Source organism: Dasypus novemcinctus, chromosome 9, assembly GCF_030445035.2.
Source record: "Dasypus novemcinctus isolate mDasNov1 chromosome 9, mDasNov1.1.hap2, whole genome shotgun sequence".
Classification (NCBI taxonomy): domain Eukaryota; kingdom Metazoa; phylum Chordata; class Mammalia; order Cingulata; family Dasypodidae; genus Dasypus; species Dasypus novemcinctus.
Window position 1 is genome coordinate 24,883,696 of NC_080681.1, and position 14,061 is coordinate 24,897,756.

The 14,061-nt window shown below is 33.4% G+C and overlaps 2 protein-coding genes across 4 annotated transcripts in view; one reads left to right on the forward strand and one right to left on the reverse strand.

Moving 5' to 3' along the window:
- The window catches only part of LRRC39 (leucine rich repeat containing 39), a 28,872-nt gene extending 22,852 nt beyond the window's left edge, over window positions 1-6,020 (forward strand). The window contains exons 7-9 of one of the 2 annotated variants that reach the window (XM_058303124.2): window positions 494-646; window positions 1,618-1,757; window positions 4,567-6,020. In XM_058303124.2, coding sequence (XP_058159107.1) covers window positions 494-646; window positions 1,618-1,757; window positions 4,567-4,622 — 349 coding nt within the window. In that variant the 3' untranslated portion in view covers window positions 4,623-6,020. Of the gene's footprint in view, window positions 1-493; window positions 647-1,617; window positions 1,758-3,161; window positions 3,252-4,566 lie in introns of those variants that run through there. The other variant, XM_058303125.2, reaches the window with a different exon arrangement.
- Window positions 3,136-14,061, reverse strand: part of TRMT13 (tRNA methyltransferase 13 homolog) — a 41,689-nt gene continuing 30,763 nt past the window's right edge. For both annotated transcript variants that reach the window (XM_058303123.1, XM_058303122.1), the window contains 4 exons: window positions 13,399-13,471; window positions 8,614-8,688; window positions 5,341-5,758; window positions 3,136-5,034 (listed from right to left, as the gene is read on the reverse strand). In XM_058303123.1, coding sequence (XP_058159106.1) covers window positions 4,839-5,034; window positions 5,341-5,758; window positions 8,614-8,688; window positions 13,399-13,471 — 762 coding nt within the window. In that variant the 3' untranslated portion in view covers window positions 3,136-4,838. The remainder of the gene's footprint in view (window positions 5,035-5,340; window positions 5,759-8,613; window positions 8,689-13,398; window positions 13,472-14,061) is intronic.

The window sequence follows — 14,061 nt, forward strand, 5'->3', positions numbered from 1 at the left end:
CAAAAAGGACCCCAAGCATAATTGATCACAAGAGATTTGGTTCTAAATATGCTACTTTTGAACAGAATATTTTCATTTACTCTAAATGAGTGAGAGTTTTGGGAAAGGAAAAACTGGCTTTCTGATTTAAACAAATTAAGAAGCAAATGCCACACGAGCATCATTGCTTAGTTTGTGCCAGGCACTTCAAGAAACTAAGGAACAGAGATGTTGGCTGACTTGCCTAAGATTACAATTAGTAAGGGGATAAGCTAGGATTTGAACCAGGCAACCTGGCCCCAGAGTCCACAGTGTTAATCATTTTGCCACACTGCCTTGCAGGTTCCCTAGTAGTCAGGGAATGTGAAGTCAGTTAAGTGAATAGGTAGATTGGTTAAAGGAGATGTTATAAAGGGTGACATTTCTTTGATTTTTAAATTAATAAGAACCAGAGTTTTCAAGTTGAGTGTGATTAATTGCAGAAACTCTCCACCCCCCCTCCCAAATCCTTCAGAATGAAAAACCTACATACATTATGGCTGCAACGGAATGAAATAACATGCTTGCCAGAAACAATCCGCAATATGAAAAATCTGGGTACTCTTGTTCTCAGCAACAATCAACTGCAAGATATTCCAGTGTGCATGGAAGAAATGACAAATCTAAGGTAAAAGAGCTGAAGACACAAAATGGACATGTTCCTTTCCAGCTATAGAACAATGTAACATAGAGAAATTACTAATATATTTGAGTTCTCACTCATATGGATGGATACGTTTAAAAAGTCATTTCCTACTTTGAAATTCTATAATTTTGATGAATAGACTTCATATAATACTGTTCTAAATTATTCAAGAAAGAATTCTCTAAACTAATGCAGTACTGGGATTTATCAGTTTTTAGAAATGTCCCCTGTTGATATTTTCAATGAAAACCATATTTATAACTAATGAACCTTATTAGTAATATAAAAAATGGAAGCATAAAAATCGTGATCGTTTTCCTTCTAAACAACTATGAATGAACATCAAGCAATTATTTTACAGATGCAATAACTTTTTACCAAGAAGAAAATAACTTTCTACCAAGTTAACTACTATCAGAACTCCCTCAAGTATTTTCATTCCAATATTTCCTGATGGTGAGCATCAGAATTCACACCAAACTCACAACTTTCATAACAAAATAATTCATTCACTTATTCAGCAACTACTGAGCACTATACTATGGTGGTGAAACTACATTGACATAAGATACAAAATAGTCTATAAAATAAGCAACTCTTTAAGTTCATAGTATTATATATTTAAGATGCATTAAAATTGTTCTTAGACAAAATAAAGAAAAGAATTGCTCTTAGAAGTTCAACTGCACTACATCAAATATATGCTATGGACTAAGAGTTCCTTTTACAAACTTTGAAAATAACTTGTCTCAAGCTAATGTTTTTTCTTTTAGGAAAGAAACTTAAAAGATTCTTGGGATATATCACCTTTTACTAAGATGTTCAGTTATTGTAACTAGTTCTCAAAAAAGTAACTTAGTGTATTATCATTTGAGTTTTTTCTAGGGAAATAAATGTGTACTTCTATGGCTCCTATAAAAATACTGTTTTTATGTGTGTGTGTGAACTGTTAGGTTTGTCAACTTCAGAGACAATCCACTGAAATTGGAAGTTACACTTCCTCCCACTGAAAGCACAGATGAAGAAGAGGAACGGGAATTATTTGGTCTTCAATTTATGCACGCGTACATACAGGAGTCACGGAAAAGAGCAGGTATGCAGTTTGTATATAACAAAGATTAAAATTCTTTTGGTGTAGGAATGTGTATATAATTAACTTCTATCTTTCTGTTAATTCCCTCATGGCTTTCACATTCCATCTTGCCATTTCCGTCCAATTCTGGTCTCTTGGTCAATATTATGAGAGGAAAAAAAGTGAAATTTACATCAGTTAACAGTTCTGTTAAAGGCTTAGAGAACCTGTAAAGGTAGTCATAGTCTTTCAAGTGGGTATAAATTCTTTGATCAAGCACTTGAAGAGCAACCAAGAGGTGAATGAGGATGGGATTCTTAAACCTTATCTACCTCATTCTACTGGTTTGTCATAACTGTCAATTTACTCTCACGAACCTTCCTGCCATTTTCACTTTTTTGCCAAGCCACAAACAGCAAAAAACATTTTAATGAGGAATGAAAAAATGAAAAGAACATGGATTTTTAACTAGTAGTTTAAATGTGAGATTTTAAAAAAAAATATTTTAACCACAAAGTCTTTGATAATTTAGAATTAAGCCACTTTTTTTTTTTTTAATTAAAGAAAGAAAGACTTTAAATGAAACCAAGTTAGGGTTAGAGGACAAGGAGCACAAGTCTTTGTTAATAAAAAAAAAAATGAAACCATAATTTAGTAATAGAAATCATGGTTTTATAGTTCACCAAACTGTGAGATTTTTTTTACTTAAAAGGTAGATCTTAGTTCAATTCAATGCAACAGTTATTACTTACTTTGAAGAATAAGTATAATGAGAGCAAACAATGACAATTTTTCAGATAGAGGATATAATCCAATAGTGGATGTTTAGGAAATGGTGATTAGATCTACTGTAGCAAGGTCAGGGAAGGTAACATGAAAGATAGACTGGAGGTCTAATATAGTGTAGTTTGGGGCCTAATATTGGAAAGCAGGGGTGATATATTCAAGACAAGTAGGAGACAGAATTGATGATTGAATGAAGATGAGAAAAAGGAGTCATCCAGGATGAATGTCTTTTTGATCAGAGCAACTGAAAAGATGGTTGTGCTAGATGGGGAAATGAGGTATAGAAGCTGGCATGCTGGGTAGAAGGGGAAGATTAGTTCCAGTTTTTATTTTTATAAATTTATCTTTCAGTCATGCATGAAGAGGTAGCTGTGTAGGTTAATTTAAAATTCAAGAAAGAACATCATTACTTATGATATATTTAAGGAAATTTTAAAAAGTGGGGGAAAACAATCTTCTCACATTGGCTTGTTGAAGAACTTATCTTCTCATAATGTACTTCATACCATTATCAGAGACATATTATTAGGTTTAATGGGCCACTGGACTGTATAAGTATGATGGTCTTGTGTGTGCATGTATGTGTTCCATAAAACTTAACTGAGGTTATGCCTTTTGTAGAATATCTTTTATTTCTAGGCATAAATTGTTGAATGATACAAAGCAAGTTGTATGATGCAGATCAACATTGCCTGGAACAATAAAATCAGGCTAAGTACTGAATGGATGTATTATCTTCATTTATGCTCTCTTGATTGGGGGGCATGAGAAACTAAAACATAACCGAACTAACTTACTTTAATAATTTTGATTTAAAACTAATAACAGGAAGAAAAATGTTAACAGTTTAAACCAAGAGATAATAATATCAAAGCCTACCTATTATGTTATCAAAAATAGACCCATGAATTACTGCTAATAATAACAGTTAATATTTATTGAGTACTTACTCTGTGCTTGGATCTATTCTAGCATTTTACATGTGTTATCTCATTTGATGTTCACAACAACCTTGTGAGGTATTATCATCATTCCCATTTTAAGAGAGGAAATTGAGGCTCAGAGAGATTAAGTAAGTAGCTTGCTCAATGTTATGTAGAGAAGAGGTAGAAGGGGTGGGATTTGAACCTAGGCAGTTTGATAAGATGTATGAGATTTAACTAAAGTAAAAAGGTCAGGAATTAAAAATCGGCTAGGTTTCACATTTACAAGTCATAGTCATAGACCTATAGGATAAAAAGAGTTACCTAAGAATAACAATATAATCTCTACAATTAGTAATTCTGGATCCCTGTTTTGGGAAATATTTCAATAATTAAGTAAAGATAATTTTTATGAATAAAAGATGAAATAAATTAAGAGTAAGATGTGGGAAAGAATAACAGTTTTACCATATATTTAGGCATAACATTTGTGCATAGAAACTACACATGAACTTAGATAAGGCCTAAATATGAGAAGGTTTTTGGTTCCATTAATTTCCATATTATTCCAAATTATTTTTCCAAACAGGAAAAGAATATACTTTTATTTGTACTTGTATGTATAAACACTGCCTTTTAAAATATGTTATACCTAATTAACTTCAGAAGTTATTTGCAAATTTCAAATTTAATTTATGAATTACACTTATAAATATCTGGTTTACTGGAAGGTCTAACCAGATATTTATTTTTAAAAAAAAAATATGAAATTTTCTTGAAAACATCACTTCATTTTAGACAAATTCTCATAATACATACATATAGGTATGGCTCTGGAAATCTGAAGGTGATTTCATTAATTGATTGTAAACATTTTTTAATTTGTTTGCAGTTGAAAAAACATAATTGGTTATGTTTTGCAAATCTGCATGGGAAAAATATCCTTACATATGTCAAGTTCTCAGATTGGCTCTTGTTACAAACTGACACTTGGATCATTACATCCTGTATTTCAGAAAAAAAAATTAAATGAAACCATAAAGAGAATAAATTTCCCAAACTAATGCAATTAGAAAGATAACATGCTATAGTTATGTGTTGACATCTTATGTGTGTTTCAGATAACCAAGTCAACTGTTCGACTAGTGTACCAATCTCTATAAATACTGATGGATAATAGAATTCAAGATGCCCCGCTGAAGAGGATTACTTTGGGAATTTGGTATATTCTCTAATGTTTGGACTTCTGAAGTAGAAAACAAGCTAAATGAGGCTACAACAATTTTTAGAAGTTCACATCATCTGCTATTTAAACTATATTTTCATGAATATAAAAAATACAATTTAAAATGTTATGTTTTTTGGTGGAAGACAGATATTTAAAATTTTTCCATTAAGCAATTGTTTCTGGTGATGAGAAATGATTTGGTAAAGCTGTTAACAATACATTTTCCAAAGACACCAGCGGGTCTGTATAGTACTGTAAAGCAGAATTGAATCCCTTCTGCTGTAAATACTCGATTCGGCCTTGGTCAATCAGCAATTTACAAAGATGCCCTATTTTCTTCTTTTCTTCAACAGTAAGAAACCTAAGTTGAATAAACACATATAAAAAACAATGTGAAAAATTTTAAGTTTATAAAAAAATCATTTCGTTACTTCTATTTATTGAAAAGCTGCTAAATAACCTGCAATATACTAGGTATTATGTCCTATGCTACCAAAGACATATTTGATTTATCACCACAATTAAAATGTATGTATTTTAACTTATAATAAAATTAAATTGTAAAATATTTTTTCACAAATATTTTATAATTTCATCTAAAGAGAAGGTATAGCAATAATAAAATATTTCTCCTTTAGTGTTGTGCATTACAAAATTAATCACTTACCCAGGCAAACTGTCAGCACTATAATCTTTGATTCTGTATCCATCATCATCGTGCTGTTCACTCTTATCTTTCTGATTATCTTTTTTTGATGCTTCCAAAGATGTTTTCCGCATGCCACAAGTTGCCCAACTACTCATTCGCTGGAAATAGTGGAATTCCACTGCTCCAAGGCCTAGAGCTCGGAAATATTCTTTGCCCACATAATGTCTCCAATCACACCTGTGGTGACAACAGAGTGCAATAACAATGCCAGCCACAGGGGTCCACTTCTCCGGAACATTTTTTTGATTTCCTTCCTTGGTCAAAGTGTTAAGTTCTGTTTCTGTTTTATCATTCTTTACACGTTTGGCTAAAGGTTCTTCATTCCTTTCCTCACAACTGGCAGCATAGGTTTCAACCAAACATCGTAATGCAAGATCTGCAAACACAATTATGTGCCCCCCCCCCAAACCACATTATCTTTTAAAAAGAAATACTTTTTACATTTATTAAGCAGCCTGATTTTTAAAAACCAACAATAAAAACAACAAATCTACTACGTTTGTACTTTTAATAATTATTTTATGAGTTATCAACTTTGTTCATAGTTGCTCTTTTTCTCATTATCTTCTCACTTTCTCTAATGATTTATTCTGCATAAAGCCTACTTCTCAATAAAACTGCTTGAAGCTTAAGATTTACAATTGGGAAAAACATTTAGTCCAATACTTGAATGGTCTCTCATTTCTCCTACCGTAGCTAAGGAAATGACTTGTACTCAAAAAATTATTTACCTACACTTACATTCCAGGGAAGTTTCAGTTTGAGAAACCCAAATAAAGAAGAAAGATAGTTCTGCTTAGGTGTCAGTCCTGAAATGTAAGATCAGCAAACAGTGATGAGCTGAAGGAGTTGAGAAAAGGGGTTAAAAATATAGAAGGGGGCCACAGAGAGTAACCTTACTGTATTTAGGTATTCATTCAGCAAATACTTATTGAGTGCCTCTCATGTATAAAGCACTGACGTTGCAATGATGATAAATACAGATAAACTTCTAGGTGGCTGTAACTCTATATTAAAATGAAAATTTTTTAGTACACTTCAAAACCACATGATTTTAGATGATTATGGCTACTTCCCATTGAAGACAGTTATATTGTTGACAATATCGGAAACACTCCAAATATATACTTCCATAAAATATACATTTTCTGTCTGATAAGACTGCCACTCTATATATGTTTAATCAAAAGCGTACATATTTTCAAATTTTAGTACCCTACCATGGGTCACAAGTGAATATTAAATGATTTGACATTTCATTAGTAAAGGTAATTTCATAGATGAATTCAAGACAACAAACATTATTGGGACCCTACTGCATAGAGAAAGCGATAGCTAATCTATTATTTCAAAAGCTATTATTTTCTAACAGAAATATTTGCAGTCTCTATTTTACTTATATTTGGCTTAAGTAAATGATTTTCAGAAATGTGAATAACCAGAAAAATTATTAAAAGAGTGAAGCTATTTTAGAATCAGAAAGAGGTTGTAACAATTAATTTCAATCCTTCCTTTACAGAGAATTTAAGTGATAAAGCCACAAAATTAGTAAGGGACAAGGAAACATAGGAAACTGGTAGTCATGATTATTCAAACATTTATTGAGTTCCTGTCATATACCAAGCACTGTGTAAGCATTCTTGTATGCTCAAAAAATTCATGGCATAGTGGGAAAATGAGATATGTAAATAAATAATTACAGTAAAAGAAGGTAAAGATGTGCAGAATGAACACTAAGTGAACACTAAGAAGGCTCTCTGAAGCAGTGACAACTGAGCTGAAGGTTAAGTAGAAACTGACCAGTTTTCATGTTTTGTTTTGATTTTTTTGGTTAGGTTGGAGTTGGAGGCAGAATTCAAGTATAATGGAAACAGTATGGTATATGGGAAAAGCACACAGGGTTTGATGTTGCAGACTGGCAGAGAGGAAGGCAGAGAGGTCATATTACCAGATTATTGAGGCTATTATTTCACATTAAAGAGCATGGACTTTAGCCAGTAGGTGATTAGGAACTACATGAAAAGTTTTATGAAGGGGAAAGACACATTTAATGTGTAGCAGATAGGTCTGAATAGTAATACTTAAAGGACAGGTAGTGGAAGAAGTCCATGAAAGAAACAGAGAAAGACTGGCATAAGTGTAGCGGAAGAACAAGGAAAGGCGAGTGTCATGTCATAAAGGGAAGGAAACAGAATTTCAATACAAGTAAGCAACTGCACCAGTAAGATAGATGTTCATTAAGATAGACTGAGAAGTACAGCAGGCCTATGTATACTTGAGGGAGGTTTAATGGCTGCTAAAGAAAACTGAGAGTGAAAGGAATGTTTTTTTCCCCCTAGACCATGATGGAACTGGTTTATTTCAGAAGACTTTTTATTAGGGGTAGATAAGATAAGGTACATGAAAGTACTCTAAAAATTATCAAGGGCAACATAAATATATGGTACTCAAAGCTATTTCCAGCCAACTTGAATAATGTCTCATGTAACCTCCAAGTTTCCCATATGGGTGGATGATGATACTAGCAAGAGCCAGGAAGAAGATATACTAACAGTTAATTAATATGTACTGAGCACTAATATGTGCCAGAAACTTTACAGGTAACCTGGTAAATTATATATTATAGTCTTCATTTTACAGATGAGGTAACCAAAGCTTTCAGAAAAGTAATTTGTCAGGATTACTCAGCAGAGTAATCAGACTATCTGATTCTAAAGCTCATGCTCTTTTTACTTATCATGCTAGGTCTAATGGAGAGAAGTGCTAAGAGCAGATATCTTAGATTTTTTTGCCTAACATTTCTTTTCTGTTCTTTTTCTCCCCTTGCGAACACCCCAGAATCTTGATACACACCAATCTTCTAGTTGGAAGGGTTGAGAGTCCTTCTTAAGCAACTTCTCTAAAGAGTCAAAAGCTTCTGGGGTGAAATCATACATGTTTCATAAATTACTCATTTCCTTTTTGGTTGAACTATAATCCAAAAACCTTCAATGTCCCATGTGGACAGTATTTACATGCAAAACTCTGAAACCATCCTGCAAGATGGCCCAAATTACCAGATAAATAGGAAAGTTCAATATGTGACACTACACAGGGCCAGTGCTACTATGGAAGGTTAATCAGTTGTAAACTGAGATGATCTAAACTATTCAAAAAAGGTTATTTACATGGCTGGGGCCATGTTAAGCTAAAAATTAAAGTGTAGTCTAGACATTATCAGTGTTTACAAACCTGTTGCCACTCCACACAGATGCTTTCCAATTCCAACCACGGGTAGTTTTTCTTCTATTAGCACAGGAATCTTGTCTGAAATAAAGGGAAATGAGAATTAAGTTAACTATCTTGTGAGATAAAAGATTACTGTGGCCTTCCAAAAGAGAGAACCAGAATCTTTGAATTTTTGAGCTGTAAGAGTCAAACAAAAAATTCTCACTTTGTAGTTTAGAAATAAGAGGCTCAAAGATGCAGTGATTTGCTAAGTCACACATCTGGCTACTGACAGAGCTAGAATTAGTCAAAGTTTCTTGAATCTTAAACCAAATTTCTTTCCTTTATACATGTTAAATCTTAATCCATTGTTTAAAAATTCAGAACTTTCCTTACTATATATATTTTGCATGAATACTATAATCAACACATACATAAGACTATACAATAGTATAATCAAAATAATGATCAAAACTATAAAAAGAACTTTTAAAATATATCTTGATTTTCTAGAATATTATCTTAGCTATTCACACTGTTCTGAAAATAAGAAAATATCCATAATAATCCTGAAAAGTAAAATAAAATATTTCACCATGACAATGCAGTAAAAATATCACAATCACGGTTTTCACTTTCATCCTATTCATTTTTCTTCTTCTAAGATTCTGAAATGAAAGGTCTACATCTCCCTACAAATGCTGCTACAGCATCTAGCACAGTGAATTACTCACAGGAGGTCCTTGGTAAATATTCCAGCTCTTGTGTTATCTGCCTTTCAGACTCTAATATAGGCTAGCAGAAATTGCTGTCAAATGGAAGAGTTTACCTTTATCAGGGAATACAGAGGTTTACATTAAGTTGTTTTAAGAAATGTAACATCAATTTGGGTAAAGAGAAAGAATGTCTAAGTAACCCCTTCTGTTTTCACACTTGAACAATTTCTGGGCAAACATGGCAGATTGAACACAAGCATCTAGTTTGCTCCCTCCTAAAACTCCACCAAATTAAGAGTAAAATGATTTTTTAAAAGGTATAAATCCACAAGATCTGAATCAAGAGGAAAGGAGACAAAAGTGGGAAAGGCTGAGAACTGACCCAATTTATTCCATGAATTCTCTAACAGGCTCAGATACTGGAGTCATAGTGAAGCTGGGGTGGCCATAGTAGAGAGTATTGGAAAGTCTAAGAAAAAGTAGTCAGATCCTGACTATAAACCAGGTGACTACTTCTTTCCCACTTGATAGATGCCTGGTGATTAACTGTCTGGAGAAGATAAAAGATGGGGTCTCTAGACTGAAGGGCAATAAGCAGTTGATAGTTGAAGTGTGATAAAACAGCAGGGTGAAGTGACTGTGCATACTAATACCCCTAGCTATTGTTTCCCACTTGGTTCTAGGATGCTGGTAGCTAGACGTGATGGTTAGGCTAAGGTGTCAACTCAGCCAGGTAGTTGTGCCAAGTTGTTTGGTCAAGCAAGGACTGGGCTAACTGTAATACAAGGACAATTATGGACTTTAGTCATCAGTGAGTTTACTGCATAGAAGGCTGATTATATCTATATCGGTCAGGGAGAGATTGCGGTCAGCAATGAGTGATGCTTTATCCAAGCAGTTGAATGTCTTAAAAAGGGAGTTGATTTCAGCATTCAGAGAGTTTCCCAGCTTGTCTTTGGACAGCCAACATCTCCCAGAAACTCATCAAGGACCTTCACTGGACATTCATCGGAGCCCCTAGTTTGCAGCCTCCCTGAGGAACCTGGCCTTGTTCATCCCCACCATCATGTGAGAGAACCTTACAAATCTCATACTAGTTATAGATATCTCCTGTTGATTCTGTTTCCCAAAAGAACACTGACTAATACACCAGACCTTTACCATCTAGGCAGTATGTGGAATCCGACCAGCCCAAGAAGAAAAATCATACGTTAGGCAGATCACCCCAAATTGAAGCTTAAAATATCAACCCTACCCATGTACTTAAAACATTTTAGGCCCTGAATTTTAACTGTGCACAGGCCATCAAGGAGTGCCAGATGTTTGAGGACATCTTCTAACTTGAAAGAGACAGATCAAAACAAAGAGAAAAGAGCAGTTTGGTTAAACAGAGATTTTTGAAGGGAGAACAATTATTTAAAAAGCTACCATTAATATCCTCAAAGAGATAAGATGTTGCAATTATGAAAAAATAACAGGATACAATAAAGGTAAATATTGAAAATTGTGGAGTAGATGTAACTCAAGTGGTTGAGTGCCTGTCTCTCACATGGGAGGTCCTGGGTTTGGTTCCTGGTGCCTCCTGAAAAAACAAAAAAAACCACAGGCAAAATAAACAAAAAAAACAAACTCAGGGAAGCCGATGTGGCTCAGAGGTTGAGTGCTGGCTTTCTACACATTAGGTCCTGGGTTTGGTGCCCTGCCTTTAGTATCTCAAAAAAAAAAAAAATCTTGATAACTAAAACTATGATAAAAGAAAGTAAGTTAAGGAAATCGTATGAAGTATAGAAGAAAGACCAAAAGGTAGAAAATAGAGAAGTCAAGAAAATTAGAGAACTGTTCTAAGAGGTCTAATAACTAAATCCTAAGCATTCTTCCATAAAGTGAGACAAGAAAAAATGGAGGAAAGAAAGTTATCAAAGAAAGAATGCAAGAATTTGCCCAGAAAGCTAAGCGTACTGGAATCTCTAAACCATGTTTTACACATCCAAGAAGTCCAGAGAACACAAATAGGATAAACATGAAGAAACATATACCCCATTATATACTGATCACACTATAGAGTGCAAAGGACCAGGAAAGAGTTCTGAAAATGGGAAGAGAAAAGTAACGTGTCATGTACAAGGGAGTCCCAATTACTCTGAGCACCAATTTCTCATCAGAAACTATGGAGGCAAGAAGGCAATGGGTTGAAATACTTAAAGTGCTGAAAGAAAATAACTGCCAATCAAGACTTTTCTATCTGGTGAGACTGTTGTTCAAAAATGAGGGAAAGATTAAGACATCCCAGATAAACAAAAGCTGTAAGAGTCCATCACCAGTAGACCTGCCCTACAAGCAATACTAAAGAGGGATCTTCAGACTGAAAGGAATGTACACTACACGATGGTTCAAAGAGGTATAAAGGTTACAGGCACTGGTATTAGACTTTTCACCCAAAGCATGAGCAACAAAAGAAAAAAGAGATAAATGGAACCACCTAAAAATGAAAAATGAAAGTCCTCAAAGGACTTTATCATGAAAATAAAATGACAACCTACACAATGGGAGAAAATATTTGGACACTACATATCTGATAAGATTAACTATCTAGAATATATAATGAAATCCTTCAAGTTAATAACAAAAGGACAAACAACCTAATTTAAAAAGGAGCAAAAGACTTGAATAGACATTTTTCCACAGAAGATATACAAATGGCCAAAAGCACACAAAAAGATGCTCAATCTCATTAGCCAGCAGGGAAATGTAAATCAAAGCCACATAAGACACAATTTCAAACCCAGTAGAATGGTTACTATTAAAAAAGCAGAAAATTACAAATGTTGGAGAGACATTGCAAAAAAGGAACACTAATTCACGGCTGGCAGCGATATAAAATGGTGAAGCCACTGTGGAGCACAGTTTGGCAGTTTTTCGGAAAGTTAAGTGTAGAATTATTATATGACCCGACAATCCCACTATTAGGTATATAACCAGAAGAACTGAAATCAGGGACTCAGACATTTCCACACCAATATTTATAGTGGCATTATACACAATTACTGAAAGTTGGAAGCAACCCAAGTGTTCATCAATCAATGAATGGATAAACAAAATGTGGTGTATACACATAATGGAATATTATTCAGTCATAAAAAGGAATGAAGTTCCTACACAGGTGACTACATGGATGAATCTTGAAGACATTATGTTTAGTGAAATAAGCCACACACAAAAGGATAAATATTGTATGATCTTATTGAAATAATTAGAATAAGTAAAATCATAGAGTGATAATCTAGAATACAGATTACCAGGGGACAGAGTGCAGATAGGAAATGGGAAGTTAAGTCTTAAAATATACAGAGATCCTATTTGGAATGATGCAAATTTTTTGGTAATGGATGGCGGTGATGGTAGCACAACATCATGAATGTTAAATCAGCACTGAAATATATTATCTGAATGTGGTTCAAACAAGAAATTTTAGATTGTATATTTGATAATAGAGTAAAAAAATTAAAAACAAACAAACATGGAACTGCACTATATAGTGAACCCAAAATTAAACTATGGACTATAGTTAATGTACAATTATAAAAATGAGCTTTCATCAATTGTAACAAAATGTAGTACACCAATGCAAGGTGTTAATTGGTGCTATACGGGAATCTTGTATTTTATGCATGATTGTTCTGTAAAGATACAACTTCTCTCACTTTAAAAAAAAGCCAAAAAACAGGGGGTAGAAGAGGTTGAAGAGATATGTTTGTATTATATTTATTTAAATAACATGAAAAATCATAGAAAATGTGCACAAAGGGCACTAAAGACTATGAACACACACAATAATCAATTTAAACAGGACGAAGAAATACAAAGGCATATTATCAAAACTTTAAGTCTTCCCTAATATGACCTTTCATTTGATACTGATACAATTTTTAAAGCTTCCATCCTAATTCAATTTACATTTATTTAAATATTACATATAGCATTCTATATTAACAAAAGATTAATCGTATTTTGTTTTCTTGGAGGCACTGTTCTACATGCCTGGATTTTTAGGCAACCTTCAGAGTTTAAAATAAGTGAAAGTTATGCAACTTACTCAAACACAAGTGTTGTATATCAATTTGAAGTCTTTCAAACACTGAATTTTTCTTTCTGTGTTTACCATCTACCTGTACAAATAGAACATTATTTTAACAATGGCTTTTTACTATGTGAAAAAAAATATGAAAATGAAAAGATTACCATTTGTTTTTAAAATTTAAAGAAAATTAAAAGTTTTCATCTCATTTTTTTAGTATTAAAAAGTAGAATAATGAATTTAAAAATTTAAGATTGTATAATCTTTGGTAAAAATTCTAAAACTCATAATATCACACATTTTTTATAAGGCTTGGACATTTTGTAAATATATACACATTATTTCATTTAATTCTAACAGTTCTCAATTCACTGAATAAAGAACTGAAGTTGACAAGTGATTTACCTATGATTATCTGCCAGCTCCTTTTTCTTTGTCAGCCCCCAGAATACTATTTTTGGCTCCCTCCTCTTCTTATTTCTCCCAGAAAGATTCTAACCATTCCAAGCTATACCTATGTCCTTATGATTCGCAAATCTTTATTTTTGACCAAAACTCTCTGATGAGCTTCAGACCCATATTCACATTTGTCAACTAGAAAGGTCTACTTGAACTAAACTCACTATTTCTCCCTCCAAACCTATGCTTTGCCCTTATCCTCCTATATTCCCTAAAACAGGG